The sequence below is a fragment of the Emydura macquarii genome, unplaced genomic scaffold (genome assembly GCF_026122565.2).
Source record: "Emydura macquarii macquarii isolate MOO-44397 ecotype Brisbane River unplaced genomic scaffold, CSIRO-AGI_Emac_v2 contig_2205, whole genome shotgun sequence".
NCBI lineage: Eukaryota > Metazoa > Chordata > Testudines > Chelidae > Emydura > Emydura macquarii.
The window spans coordinates 16,482,914-16,496,666 of NW_027132342.1; the positions used below are offsets into that span (position 1 = coordinate 16,482,914).

Genomic DNA, 13,753 nt, shown 5'->3' on the forward strand with positions numbered 1-13,753 from the left:
TAGCTAGAAGGACCCTAAATTGTGTATGTATGCCCCAAATTAATAAGTTTTATATAATAAGTAAGACAGCAGTAGTCTGATGTTGAGATGGTTTAATTATGAAGGTGTTTTGCTCTGCCTCTTTCCATCTATCCTCCTCCAAAATGGAGGACCTATTCCAATTTGCTAATCCCTTCCCTTTTGCCTTACCTCCACCACCACCACCACCTCCTCTGTGATCCACGAGCTGCATAAGTTTCGGATTGATGGCCTGATTGGCTTCCTCCAACACTTTGATCAGCTCCCTGGCCTGTTTCAGGTTCCCCGGTGTGAAGAATGTGTAGGCAGTGCCCTTGTTGGTGCTACGGGCAGTGCGGCCAATTCGGTGCACATAATCCTCAGAGCTGTTCGGATAGTCGTAGTTTATCACAAACTTAACGTCTTCCACATCTTGCGAGGTGCCCAGGTGTCGAAGCACAGTGAGAGGGTAGGTGGAGGAAAGGGGAGAGGAAGAGAAGGACGTGCCAACGAAAGGTGGGGAGCACGAATGCAGGTGACAGTAATAAGAGAAAAAAACAAGTTAGTAACTGAATGGAATAAAAACAAGACAGACTCATCCCAAAAGAGTAGGTGTTTTAAATTTGAGCCATGCATGGGCCAAAGGCCAATGCCCTGAAAACTGATGGCAAGTCTTAAAGCAGTTCCTCTCTCCATTCAAATTCACCCTTCCCTTGTTGCATCTTTGTGCAATGTGAGAGGTTCTTTACACAATACCATCTGAATCTGTTAATTTACTTTAGTCCTCTCTCCTTTAGAGAAACATGATCTGGAATAAATAAAAATGCCACCTTTGTTGTGGACACAGCAAGCTGGGGTGGAAGAGGGAGAGATCTGCCACAGGGAGGCTTTTACTCTGTTGGGAGAAGTCTATTAAAATACTAACAATAATGAAATCACTTACCTTCCAATCAAACACATAGAAATTAAAAATTAAAAGCTTTTATTTTACTTTGAATTTTAAGGACTATAAAATATAATAAATGATTTCCCCTGACCTAGAATTTAAGGCACCCCAGTTACACCATGGTATTCAAATTTTGCCAACTTTTTATTAAAAAAAAAAAAAAAAATTTCAAACCACAGCTAAGACATTTTACCTGCCTTCTTAGTTATCACGAGAACGTGTTGCACTAACATTTCATCATGTTATTAAGCCCTGTGTTCACAAACTTTTGAATTTTAGTCGTAGAATTTAAGATTGTCCAAGTCAAAATTTCGTACGTTAGACTGAACTGGGTAATTAAGTGCTCAAAAAACACAAAAAGCTGTGCCATACGCAAAAATTAAACCTTAGAAGAGACATTAGAATATTCTATTCCCTGTTGGAAAATCAGATTTTGTAAATATATGGGGCAGAAACTAAGTAAATGTTAGTGTAACGTTTTAGTTAAAACGCCTACAGTAGCAGAAATACTTATATGCTATCATAAGCATGTTAAAAAAGAATGGTATTACAATAAAAAAAATGTCCTTACAGTTCATGAAAAAAATCTGCATTTTAAGAAGAATATTCAGAAAATATCCAACATAAAACACAGATTTTTTTAATTTTTTTTTTTTTTTTTTAAAAGAGAGAAACATTCTCTGTTTGTTACCAGACCGATGCACACTCCCTCCTCCTGTGGGAAACCGCTGCAGCCGATCCCGTCTCTTTGCCTTTTATTTTTGGCGGCCTCCTTTCGAAAACTCCGCCTTCTGACACGGGACCACTGGAGCGCGGGGAGCATGCATCAAGGGTCCATGGCAGCGAGAAGTCCCCACACACGCTCGCTCTGTGAACTGGCTTAGATGCTTCTCTGTAGCCCCATTTGGTTGTGAAGCGCCGGAGAACCTGGGTTCAGGTAAAAATTTCAGGTCCTCCAACGCTTTTTGGCCCCACCCGGGGTTAATAGGGGCGAATGTCAAAAAAATGAAGATACAAAAATTATATCCAAAGGGTCAGACTGCATCTATTGCCCAGACTTCATCAATTTCAAACAGGGAAGTGGGAGAAAATAAAAACAAGGGGGTTGTAGTGGCAAGAGGGGACTTTATGTCTGTTTCTTATTACAGCAAAGGGGGGCTCCTTAGTCTTTGCTGACTCCAAAGTCCTGAATCACACCAAAAAGGGAGTGAGAAGGCAGATTTCACAGGGGGCTGCGCGAGTCTCCAGCTAGGGTCCTTGATGCAACAACAAAGACATTTTTAAATGGGAAAAGTGTAAGTTAAGGGAGGGACGACCACATCTTCACAGGCAGGGTTTAACTAGAGTCTGACAAGCAGCAGGCTACATGATCCTTAGCCAATCCCATTCCGCACATCCATGATCAGCAAAGCAAGTTGAATTATCAGGTGGATACAGGGAAGCGCTTTCCTGGCAGAAAGCGCCCAAAATTGTAGCTAATAGCATAGACACTACTGACTTGATTTTTTGAGGGGCAGAGGGGAAGGCCATAAAAAGCAGGGGATGTTCTCCAGACTAAAAAGGTGGTCCTGTTAGTGCACATATCTGGCTGAAGAAAGATCAGAGCAAGTACAAGATTTGGTTTCTCCAGTCTAGCATGATCCAATGTATTTGTGCACAGTCACATAATCTTCCTGCGCTTTTAGAAGATACTGTATGTAGCAGGATCAAGAACTGAAACTGTAAAAATGATCTGGCCAGCTGCCTGGGACACATACCCTTTGTCAGACAACCAAAATACCCTAGGGCACAGATTGAGTCTCTGACTGTTAATCAGGAGTGATATAAACTAGCAGACATGCTCGTCTGCTTCGACCACCAGTGTAGATATGCCCCCGACCCTGCACTGAGAATGATCTGTAGCTGATATCAAAGCTTCTGTTAAAGAAAACAAAACAAAAGAAATTCAATGTTTTTAGTTTAACAGAGTGAAGAGTAACACACACAAAAAAAAATCAGTGCAGAGGGAGGACCTCTCTCCTGGAGATTATCACAAAGAACTCATATGGGACTCAGAACTTACCTGGAAGGAGCTTTTTGGAAACCCATATTCCATTGGGAAGAGGGAAAGCCCTGGTGACTCAGCCAAAAAGCGCGCACCCCTGTTTTAAGTTATTTATGTAGTAGCCTTCACTTTCCAGGATCTTGGAGGAAGTCGTCCAGAAGTTTGCCAGTTAAGTGACTTTATTTTAAAAAGCAACAAACTCAGGGCCCCAAAACAAGCAGAGATGTTGTTTAGTAACAAGAAACAGACTCTGGTACCTTTCCCCCACCAGTTTGGGTGAAGTGGGGGAGGGGAGAAATAGGGAGAGTGTTTTCTCAAGAGTTATCCAATTGAGTTGTTTTGGGGGAGCATTTTTTTGGGGTGGGGCTGTTTTAAATGTCTAGGCAAGATGCACAAAGAAGCTACCAGCACATAGCAAGCCTGTTTAAAAAAAACACTGCTACAGAAAGCAGCTCTCTTTCATACAAACTAGTTTAAGGCCTCAGTCCCTTCTCCCAACAGGCCCAAGTTCTAACTGCACAGGTCCAGACATGACCCTAGAGGGCAGAGACTAAAGTCCATATGATCACCTCTCAGAGGAAGTGTTGGACAATTTTTTTTGCGGGAGTGGGGCGTGGTATAGGGTAGGGGTGAAAGTTAGGTGAATGAAGGCTGCCAAGTTTTAATACTGGTTGCCAACATTTAAATGACCTTGAGATGCACAGCACAGCCACCCTTTCAGAATATAAAAAACGGTTTCTGTAATCAAAGAATTTCCCTCTGTGCTTCTTCATGGAACACTTGCAATAGTTTTACAAAAGATTTGCCACAAGGGATCAGACCACTGAGGCATTAACTCTGGTATTTAGTGGCCTTTGCCAAGTCTGGAAAGTGTAAGAATTCAGAAGGACCAAAATTGCTTTAGAATATTTCTAAACTTATACATTTGCCCATTGTAAGGGAGGAAGGTTAGTGTTTAAACACAAGGTTTTATACTACAAATATACTTATTAAAAGGGGGTGTTTTAACTTATGCATCCAGAAAGATCATTTTCACATCACTGAAATAAACTATAATTCTGATCCAACACCACACTTGGACAGTATATGTTGAAGGCATATAATAGGACCTGCCTACAACAAACAGAGCTGGGAAGGTTATTTGTGAAAATACACAATCTGGAGCAATGCTTTCCCAGATGTGAGCACATCTGGTGGGTAAATTGTGTGTATGTAGGGATTTATTTGTATACATCATCTATGTATTGTTAATTATTTTATGTTGAACTGCTCTCCCAAACGACTTTCTATATCAACTTTTATCTGATCCCTCTGATAAATTGGGAGCAATCCAGCCCTAGCCATCCAGCCACAAAAAGCTGGAATTGGGGAGAAAGTGGGTGCAGTGGAAGGATTGGGTTGCATAATTGGAGGTCTCTTCTCCCTCTTGGCGATCGATTAGTCATGCCTAGGCCTTGCTGCAGACCAAAGCCTGTTCATTAGGAGCAGGAAGAGACTTTGAATATGAAAGAAAAAAAAGAGTAATGTTAAAAAAAGGTATTTCACATGTGGGGGAAAATCACGCTTTGAATTTTTTAAGGAAATATTTTTGAGTTCAAAGAAGAAAAATATGGAGCAGCAGGCAAGAGAGGCCTGTATGTACAAACCTAGCCCACGAGATGCAACATCCGTAGCGATGAGGATCGGAGCCTTTCCAGAACGGAATTCTGCAAGATAAGAATCCACTGTGAAGACAGACTCAAAGTCACAAACCATGAAGGCCGTGGATTTATCTTAAAGTATGACCTTTCCAGAATCCAAATAGGATGGAAAACTTTTTGAGAGAGAAACATGGGACACACACAAAGACTGCACGGAAGTTGTCAAATCCTTTTTGGGTTAAACACAGAGGAGTGGTTCTCTGCAACAACCTTCCAGTTGTTGCTGCATCAGACACCAGTACTGAAATTAACAAGCGCAAAGACTAAACAGAAACCATAATAAGATTACAGGTAACTCAATTAACATCAATATTGTGTGCATCTGAGAGAGAGACAGAAACACAGGGGGAAATGTGTTTGGCTAAACCAAGCAGATCTTCAGTAGTTCAAGTTATCCCCTCTCCCAGACATTGCACTTACCGTTAAGTACCCAATCTCTTTCTGGCTGACTCTTGTCTCCATGGATACACATAGCTGGCCAGCTGCCAAATGGAAGATGCACACGATTTTAGAGAGGTAACAAGAAAGAATGGTTACTTACCTTATAACGGTTGTTCTTTGAGATGTGTTGCTTATGTCCATTCCGATTTAGGTGTTTGTACGTGCCACATGCATTGGTGCCAGAAATTTTTTCCCTAATGGTACCCATAGGGTCGGCTCTAGCGCACTCTGCAGCGGCGCACGTATGCGCTCACATATATGGTGCTGCCGGCCTCCTTCCTCTCAGTTCCTTCTTGCCGGGACTCTGACAGAGGGCAGGCTATGGAATGGACATGAGCAACACATCTCAAAGAACAATAGTTACGAGGTAAGTAACCATTCTTTCTTCTTCGAGTACTTGCTCATGTCCATTCTGATTTAGGTGACTCACCAGCCGTGCCTCTGAAGATGGGCAGGAGTTCATGGCCGTGAATGCATCCCTAGCTTGCTGCGTGATGGCATAATGGGATGTGAAGGTATGTATGGACGACCAAGTGGCGGCCCGGCAAATATCCTGAATAGGTACTTGTGCCAGGAAAGCCGGTGAAAATGCCTCAGCCCTTGTGGAATGGACTGACAAGGATACTGGAGGCACGACTCCTGCTTGTTCATAACAGGTACGGATGCAGGCTGTAAATCCAGGACGAAATATGCTGCTAGGAGAACGGTTTGCCCTTCATCTCATCCTCAATCGCCACGAAGACTTGCATGGAATGGCGCAACGGTCTGGTGCTATCAACGTAAAAGGCTAGGGCCCTCCTTATACTGAGTGAATGTAGGCACCTCTCCTTGTTAGAGCTGTGAGGTTTAGGGCAGAATACCGGCAGGAAGATGTCCTGATTAATGTAAAAGTGGGAAATGACCTTCAGGAGGAAAGCAGGATGAGGGCGGAACTGGACCTTGTCCTTAAAGAACACCATATAAGGCGGCTCCGAGGTCAAGGCTTTAATCTCTGACACCCTGCATGTAGAAACAATTGCTACTAGAAATACCAGCTTCCAGGACAAGTGTGTGAGCAAGTATGAGGCCAAAAGTTCAAACGGTGGAGCAGTGAGCTGGGATAGAACAAGGTTCAGGTCCCAATGGGGAACTGGCTCTCTAATCTGAGGGAAGAGCCTTTCTAGCCCTTTAAGGAATCTAGTTATGTCGTGGAAGAAAACTGACCTGCCCTATATTGGTGGGTGGAATACAGATATTACTGCCAGATGAACTTTCACCGATGAATGGGCTAAGCCTTCCTGCTTCAAATGAAGCAAGTAGTCTAAAATTACCTGTACCGGAGAATTTGACGGCGATACATTCTGCCTGGCCGCCCAGCAGGCAAAGCGCTTCCACTTCGCTAGGTATGACGCTCTGGTGGAAGGCTTCCTACTTTCTAACAGCACTTTCTGGACCTGGGATGAACAGTGGCGCTCCTCCTTGTTCAACCATGCAAGCCATCAGATGCAGGGAGGCTAGGTCCGGTGAAGCAACCAGTCCGTCTTGGGAAATGAGGTCCGGGCGCAGCAGCAGAGACCAAGGACAAGCCACCGATAGATCCAGCAGCATCCCAAACCAGTGCTGGAAAGGCCACTCCAGGGCCATCAGAATGACTTGCGCTTTGTCTCTCGAATTTCACCAGGACTCTGTGCATGAGAGGTATTGGGGGAAAAGCATACAGGAGATCCCTTGACCATGAGAATAGGAAAGCATCTGTCAGGGAGCCGCCTTCCGATCTCAGGAGAGAACAGAAGCAGACGCATTTCCTGTTTTCCCTGGTGGCAAACCGGTCCACTCAGGGAGCTCTCCTCCTTTGGAAGATGCGGTTTATTAATAGGAGTCCGTCAGATTGTGTAGCTTGGAGTCTGTCTGTTCTGCGAACAGAGTTGTGCCATCAAACAGAAGGTCCTGGATGGACTGCTGGACTTCTGTTGAGAGGCCAGACGAACGGAGCCACAAGGCCCTTCTCATTGACACTGCCAAAGCCAGCGCCCGCGCTGCCGAGTCCACTGCATCTGAGTCCATCTGCAGGAGGCTCTGGCCACAGTCTTACTCTCCTCCAGGATGGTCTCGAACTCTTGCTTGGAGGACTGGGGGAGGGAGTCAGCAAACTTCTCAAGCAATTGCCATGTATTAAAATGGTACCGCCCTAACAATACCTGCTGGTTATATACCCTTAGTTGGATGTTCGCTGTTGAATAAATTTTTCGGCCAAATAAGTCCATTTTCTTTGCCTCCTTGTTCTTTGGCATAGAACTCATTTGCCCCTGCCTGTCGCACTCATTTGCTGCCGCTACCACTAGCGAGCTCAGAGGCAGGTACATAAACAGATATTTGAACCCTTTAGCGGGCACATAGTACTTTTTCTTTGCCTGCTTGGATATGGGGAGCAGAGATGCTGGGGTTTGCCACAACGCCTTAGCCAGTTTTACTACCCTGTCATGCACTGGGAGGGCCACCCGGATGGGGCTGTAGACATCAGGATGCTGAAGAGCTCTTCCACAGGTTCTTTAAGCTCCTCTATCTTGAGGACCAGGTTGGCTGCTACCCTTTTCAGCAGATCTTGATGGGGCCTATAATCGTCAGAGGGGCAACGTGCAAGAGGTCTGCTACTACCTCGTCCGGGGAGGACAAAGAGTAGGCTGGCAGTGAAGGGGCTGTGGGTGCCTCTTCCTGAATCAGGGTGGTCACTGACAGATTGCCTGACATGCTCTCATCGATGTCTAAGGCCAGTGCTGTAGGGTGGTCTTTCGAAAAGGCGGCACTGATGCTCCCACAGAGGAGAGTGGGTAAGGCACCGCGGAATGGGGGAACCCCCAAGGTTTCCAGTACTGCCAGGGTCCAGCCCAGTGTCTTTGCGGCCATCCTCCCATCTGAGGTGGCATGGAGAAACCTGCAGGTGGCTTCACAGCCTGCACCTTAGAGGGGGGTATAACCTCCTCCCGAGTCGGAGGAAGAGTACCCCAGTAAGGTGCTGGCCTTGCCTCCATGTCTCTGCGTCGGAGGTCCGGTGCTGGGGAGCAGTGTGTAGAGCTGGAGCGTTGGTCATGTCTAGACCACATCTTATCCTTTGGTTTCCTGTATGGACTTTCGTGGTGCCACAGCTCCAGTGCCCTGCTGAGTGCCGGCAAGTCACGATGCTGCGGGCTCAGTGAACTCCAGGACTCCGAAGAATAATGTCCACACTCTGAGGATCGGTGCCGATGTCCCAGGGAGCAGTGCCTCACACTCAATGACCACTGGTCTGAACCCGATCTGTCTCAACACGGTTCTGGTGATCTGTGCCAAGAACCTGAAGAGCGCCTTGAGACTGGTGAATTGCAACCAGTGGGTAAGGGACGAGGCTGTTGCGCCAGCGTCCCCTTCAACGAACCCCCAGCCAGGGCATCCACTCTTCGTTGCACAGGCCTACCCTCCCGAGGCATAGGCAGCATCAGCATGGCCAACAGGTCCTTCATCGCCCAGAATGCTTCAGACATGGGTAGAACCAAATAGGCACGGGTCCCTGCTGCTCCCTGGAGTCGGCGGTGACATAGGTACTAGACTCCATGCCCATCCAGGCAGAGACCCCTTCCAAACTGACTCTGGCTTCCCTGGCCAGCTTCGGTGCCAGCGAGCACTCCCTCTCCAAGTGTGCCTTCTTCTGGCGCTTCCTCGGCACTGGAGATGTGGAATGGTGCCGGGTCAACTCCGACGCCAGAGGGGCGCTTTTTAACAATGCCACGGTACTCGGCCCTGAGTCCAACCTCGGCTCCGATGCTGGTCTGAGCACCGCCTCCATCAGAACGGCCTTAAGTCTTATGTCCCAGTCCTTCTTAGTTCTTGGGCGAAAACTCTTGCAGATCTTACACTTTGCGGAGAAGAGCGCTTCCCCTAAGCACCTTAAACAACTCTTATGCAAGTCGCTTAGTGGCATAGGCTTCTTGCAAGAGGCGCAGGGCTTAAACCCCAGGAACCGGGGCATGCCCTGACTCTGGGAATTTACTAACCAAATACTAACTAACTTTTTAAAAACTATATACACTAGCAAGAGCTAGAAAACAGTGAAAGAACCACTCAGAACATGCAGGTTTGCGAGAGGCAAGAGCTTTGTTCCAGCACTGTCACAGGCAGTAAGAAGGAACTGAGTGGGAGGGGGGTGGCAGCGCCATATATGAGAGTGCATACGTGTGCCACTGTAGAGGGTGCTAGAGCAGGCCCTATGGGTACCACTAGGGGAAAAATTTCTGGCACCGGTGCGTGTGACATGCACACACACCTAAATCAGAATGGACATAAGCAAGCATTCAAAGAAGCTTTATGTTAATGTTAAGAGAAAAGAGGCAAGGATTAAAATCATTAAAAAACACTCAGGCATGTCTTCCCACCATTGTCAGTTCTCTATTTAAAATGTAAACTATTTGGGAGGGATCTGTTTCTGTGCAGGGTGAAAGTATCTATTATTCTTTCAGGTGTTACATAACTAGTGTTTAATCCAATCATGCCTACTAATCTGATAAAAACCCTTTTGCCCTGGCTGCTTCATATGCAGTGCAGCATTTGTTATGTCTCAAGTAGCTCAGCACGCTGTCCCTCTTATACAGTGCTTATGTAAAGAAAACTTCCAGGAGCCCCAGTATTGCATCTGGCTAAGGGGCTGAAGGGAAAGACCACTGCCAAATCTAGCAACATGAACATTTCCTTCTCCTCTCCCCCATACTACAAGTTTAGGGGTTCCTAATGGGAAATAACTGGAGAGACGGAGATACTCACCCATCCCTGCGCATTCTTCGGGTGAGGTCATCACATCGTCTTTTCGTCTCAACAAAGATGATAGTTTTGTTCTCTTTCTCTGCCATGATTTCTTCCATCAGTTGAATTAGTCTAAAACAAAAGGGAGAGCTATGATGTATTTACAAGAACACAGGAGAGAACTTTCAACTTATTTTTTGAGAGAATGTCTGTAATAAGCAACCACTTAGAGAAAACTGGTTCAGTACTATTTATGAAGAATTAAATTATCTTAGTATGTAATAAAATTAGTCAACAGCTATAAGCAATTAGATGACTATGGGATTGTTTGATAAGTTTCAGAAGTGAAAAATTACATGACTGCAAGTAATTGCACTGGACAGATCATTTTTAAAAACACTTCTGTGTAATGAAGATTTTCAGAAAATTGGGATAGCAGGACAACGACCATACTTATGGTCCTTCTCGCTCTCCATGCATACGTCCACTATTTGCAGGATGTTGTGGTTGGCACTCAGCTCCAGGTTGCCCACATTGATTTGAACATAGTCACGCAGAAAGTCCTCAGCAAGCTGTCGCACTTCCTTTGGCCAAGTGGCACTCCACATGAGAGTTTGCCGGTCAGGCTAAGAGAAAGGAAAGATGTTATTTGGATGATGTATTTTGAGTGGGAATTTGAAGGAAACTATACCTCAGAAGTTCACATACCCTTATCTGGTCAACAATTTTACGAATTTGGGGTTCAAAGCCCATATCCAACATCCTATCTGCTTCATCCAGCACAAGGTATGTACATCGACGAAGGTTGGTCTTTCCTGCCTCCAGGAAGTCAATCAAGCGGCCAGGTGTGGCAATGCAGATCTCAACACCTTCAATACACGAGAGGGAGGTTTCTGATATTGCTGCAGTCATAATAAACCACTTTTGACAGCAAATTTGTTATCTCTGTGCCCAAAACTGCAACAACTATTTTACTAGGAACTCTAGGCATTCTTAATATTTATTAACCATTCAGAAGTTACTATTATAGTACCATTAGAAACGTGAATACAGTCCAGAAGCAAACAGCTTCCTGCCAAAAATTACAAGGAAGAGGAAATTTAAAGACTCAACAGCAGCAGAAAGGTAAAGTTAACCTATGCTTCTAGTCAAGCTGAATCCCCCTCATCCAAGGCTATTAAGTCTAGAGAGTTCAGTCTGTAGAGGAATAAAAGTTTAAGTCCCAGCTAAATTTCCAACTCCTTTGTAACAATACAGGAAGCCACACCCTATTCAGCAGCTACCAGATAGATCAAGCTTCATCTTTTCAGATGGCTTTGTCTATAGAAAGAGGAACTGTCATTCAATATTGTTTAAATTAGGCAATTATTGGGGAAGAGGGGCATCTGTTTCCCTCTGTAGTATCTGCTACTATCAGAAATATGATATAAACCTGGATAGACTAATGGTCAAGTATGGCAATTCTTATGTTACTAAAAAGGAGACATTATTTCCACTTGAGTCTCACAGTTATATCCTTCAAAGTTATGGAGCTGTTCAGTGAGCAGTTTAGAGACTGAGGAAGGGAGAATTTTTTGTCTCCGAGATACTCTATATGCAAATCTCCCTGGCTACTAGTGGCAGACCAAATCTGGACCAGGACTTCAGACCAAATTCCTAGAAAAACAGCTTGCAAAGCTGGAGAAAAAAATACTAATATACTTAAGGTCAACATATAGAACAAACATTTGTAAAAGAGCCTTGAGTCCAAAGGTCAAAGTAGACACTCAGGAGAAAGACTCCTCCCATATCCACTGTATTTAACACACACTGATGTTAATTAATTCCTCCACAGCAGCGTAAACAGTTGGTCACAAAAGCAACCCAGAAAGAAAATGTATAGCTGAGAACAAGTTTTTCCCTCCTCTGTATTCTCTATATTTGACAGTCTTTACAGTGGGAAGGGGATTCTCATCAACTATTTATACAAAAGGAGGGCAATTTGAAAGACTGTGTGCACCATATTCTACAGCACTCTCCAATTAAATGCTACACTCGTAAAGGGAGAGGATATCTACTTTGTAGCGCCTGGAGAAAGCGTGACAAGGGACCAAACTGTGGCTCTACAGATGTCTTCGTATGAGTTCTGACCCCTCCACCCAGGAAGTCATTGCTCCTCTAGTGAACTGTGTGCAGATTTTCTTCCGTGGAGTAGCACCTTTGGTCTTTTATGCTTCTGCCATACATGCCTTTATCCATGGGAATACTGAAGCTTTGGAACAGGTCTTTTCCTTGACTGCATGGTGATATCAGAGAAACGTGGATTTCCTGAAGAAATGTGCAGTTTAGATAAACTTGACAGCCCTCCTCTACCTTGCTCATGCCATTCTATTATAGTATGATTCTTTGGTTTGGAGCAGAATTAAATTACCCCTATATGCTTGGATCAATGAAGAAAGTTGGCCTTGGGAAGACTGGGTGGCTCTGGAGAACTACTTTATTTTGGTGGCCCATACACAAACTGGCTCTCTGGAAAGCATGCTTAACTCTGAACCCTCCTTATGAAAGTGATGGCAATTAGAAATGATATGCTGGCCAGGCATAGGAAAAAAAAGCTTCCTGGTTGCCGTGGAAAGGATTTATTTTCCTTTGTTGTCACTATTTTTGAGGAGAAATATGGTAGAGAAGGTAATACACCTTAGGGTATATGTCTACATTTTAACATGCTACAGCAGCAGTTGAGTCACTGTAGCACTTCAGTGTAGACAAAACTTACACCGACGGTAGGGGTTCTTCCATTGGCATAAGTAATCCATCTTCCTGAGAGGCAGTAGCTAGGTTGATGGAAGAATTCTTCTGTCAACCTAGTGCTCTCTATACAGGGACTTAGGTCAGCTTAACTACGTCATTCAGGGGTATGGATTTTTCACACCTCTGAACAACGTAGTTATGCTGACCTAATTTTCTAGTGTACATCATGCCCCAGATATTATGCCAATTCTCCCCCACTCAAGTGGCAAGAAAGAAGATACAGTTTAACGAAGGCAATCTCTGAGAACAAAAAAGTCTGAAGGAAACTTGTAGATATTTTCTTTTAAAAGTTCTGCTATATACTAAGAAATTGAGGTTTACCATTTGTACAACTTTGGAGTCATAATGCTTAATAGTTCAACCTGAGAGATAGTCAATCATAAATCTTGACCCCCACAGTCAATAAATCTGGTCTCTTCCCAATAACCAGGGAGAAGGGGACACTTCACTGTAAAGACTGTCAGATGGAGAGGGTGCAAACAGAAAAGAGGGGAGGAAAGACAGCCATCTAAATAAGTTGCAAGACAAATATGGACGACTGGTAACTGTTGTATGCACACCATCATTCTCACTGGAAGTAAAAACGCAGTGAATTATAGCAGGAGATGGGACTGTGATCAAGCTTAACACCTTCCCAAACAGGCTTTAAAAATAAAAAGACACTACTTCTTACTATGGTATTTTACAACGCCATCACAAGAATACCATTACCTCTCTCCAAGTCTCGGATTTGGGGACCTTTGGGTGCTCCTCCATATATGCAGGTACTCTTAAGTCTTGAGCATTTACCATAATCATCAGCCACCTGCTGCACTTGCTGGGCCAGCTCTCGGGTAGGAGCTAGAACCAAACACTACGGGGGGGGAAAAAAATCCATCCAGTATAAATGAGTGGAGAACACTGTCCCAAGCTAAGATAATTAATTCTCTGTTCAGGTATCAGAGGCAGAGATGACAATATAGTCAGCACTCAATTATCTAAAAAACAATTAACAGCAGCCCTAGAACATGCTGATAATTACCACTGGGCTTCTGATACATTAAATGGGCGACCCACACTGTTACAATGAATAGATCTCTACTTCCT

General features: G+C 44.5%; 1 protein-coding gene across 4 annotated transcripts in view; it reads right to left on the minus strand.

The window, feature by feature from the left end:
• The window catches only part of DDX17 (DEAD-box helicase 17), a 30,291-nt gene that overhangs the window by 1,492 nt on the left and 15,046 nt on the right, over positions 1 to 13,753 (minus strand). Inside the window, exons 6-12 of one of the 4 annotated variants that reach the window (XM_067559479.1) lie at positions 13,379 to 13,520; positions 10,586 to 10,746; positions 10,331 to 10,503; positions 9,899 to 10,009; positions 5,108 to 5,169; positions 4,634 to 4,693; positions 190 to 429 (exon numbers count right to left, since the gene is read on the minus strand). In XM_067559479.1, coding sequence (XP_067415580.1) covers positions 190 to 429; positions 4,634 to 4,693; positions 5,108 to 5,169; positions 9,899 to 10,009; positions 10,331 to 10,503; positions 10,586 to 10,746; positions 13,379 to 13,520 — 949 coding nt within the window. Of the gene's footprint in view, positions 1 to 189; positions 1,871 to 2,407; positions 4,483 to 4,633; positions 4,694 to 5,107; positions 5,170 to 9,898; positions 10,010 to 10,330; positions 10,504 to 10,585; positions 10,747 to 13,378; positions 13,521 to 13,753 lie in introns of those variants that run through there. The other 3 variants (XM_067559482.1, XM_067559480.1, XM_067559483.1) reach the window with 3 other exon arrangements.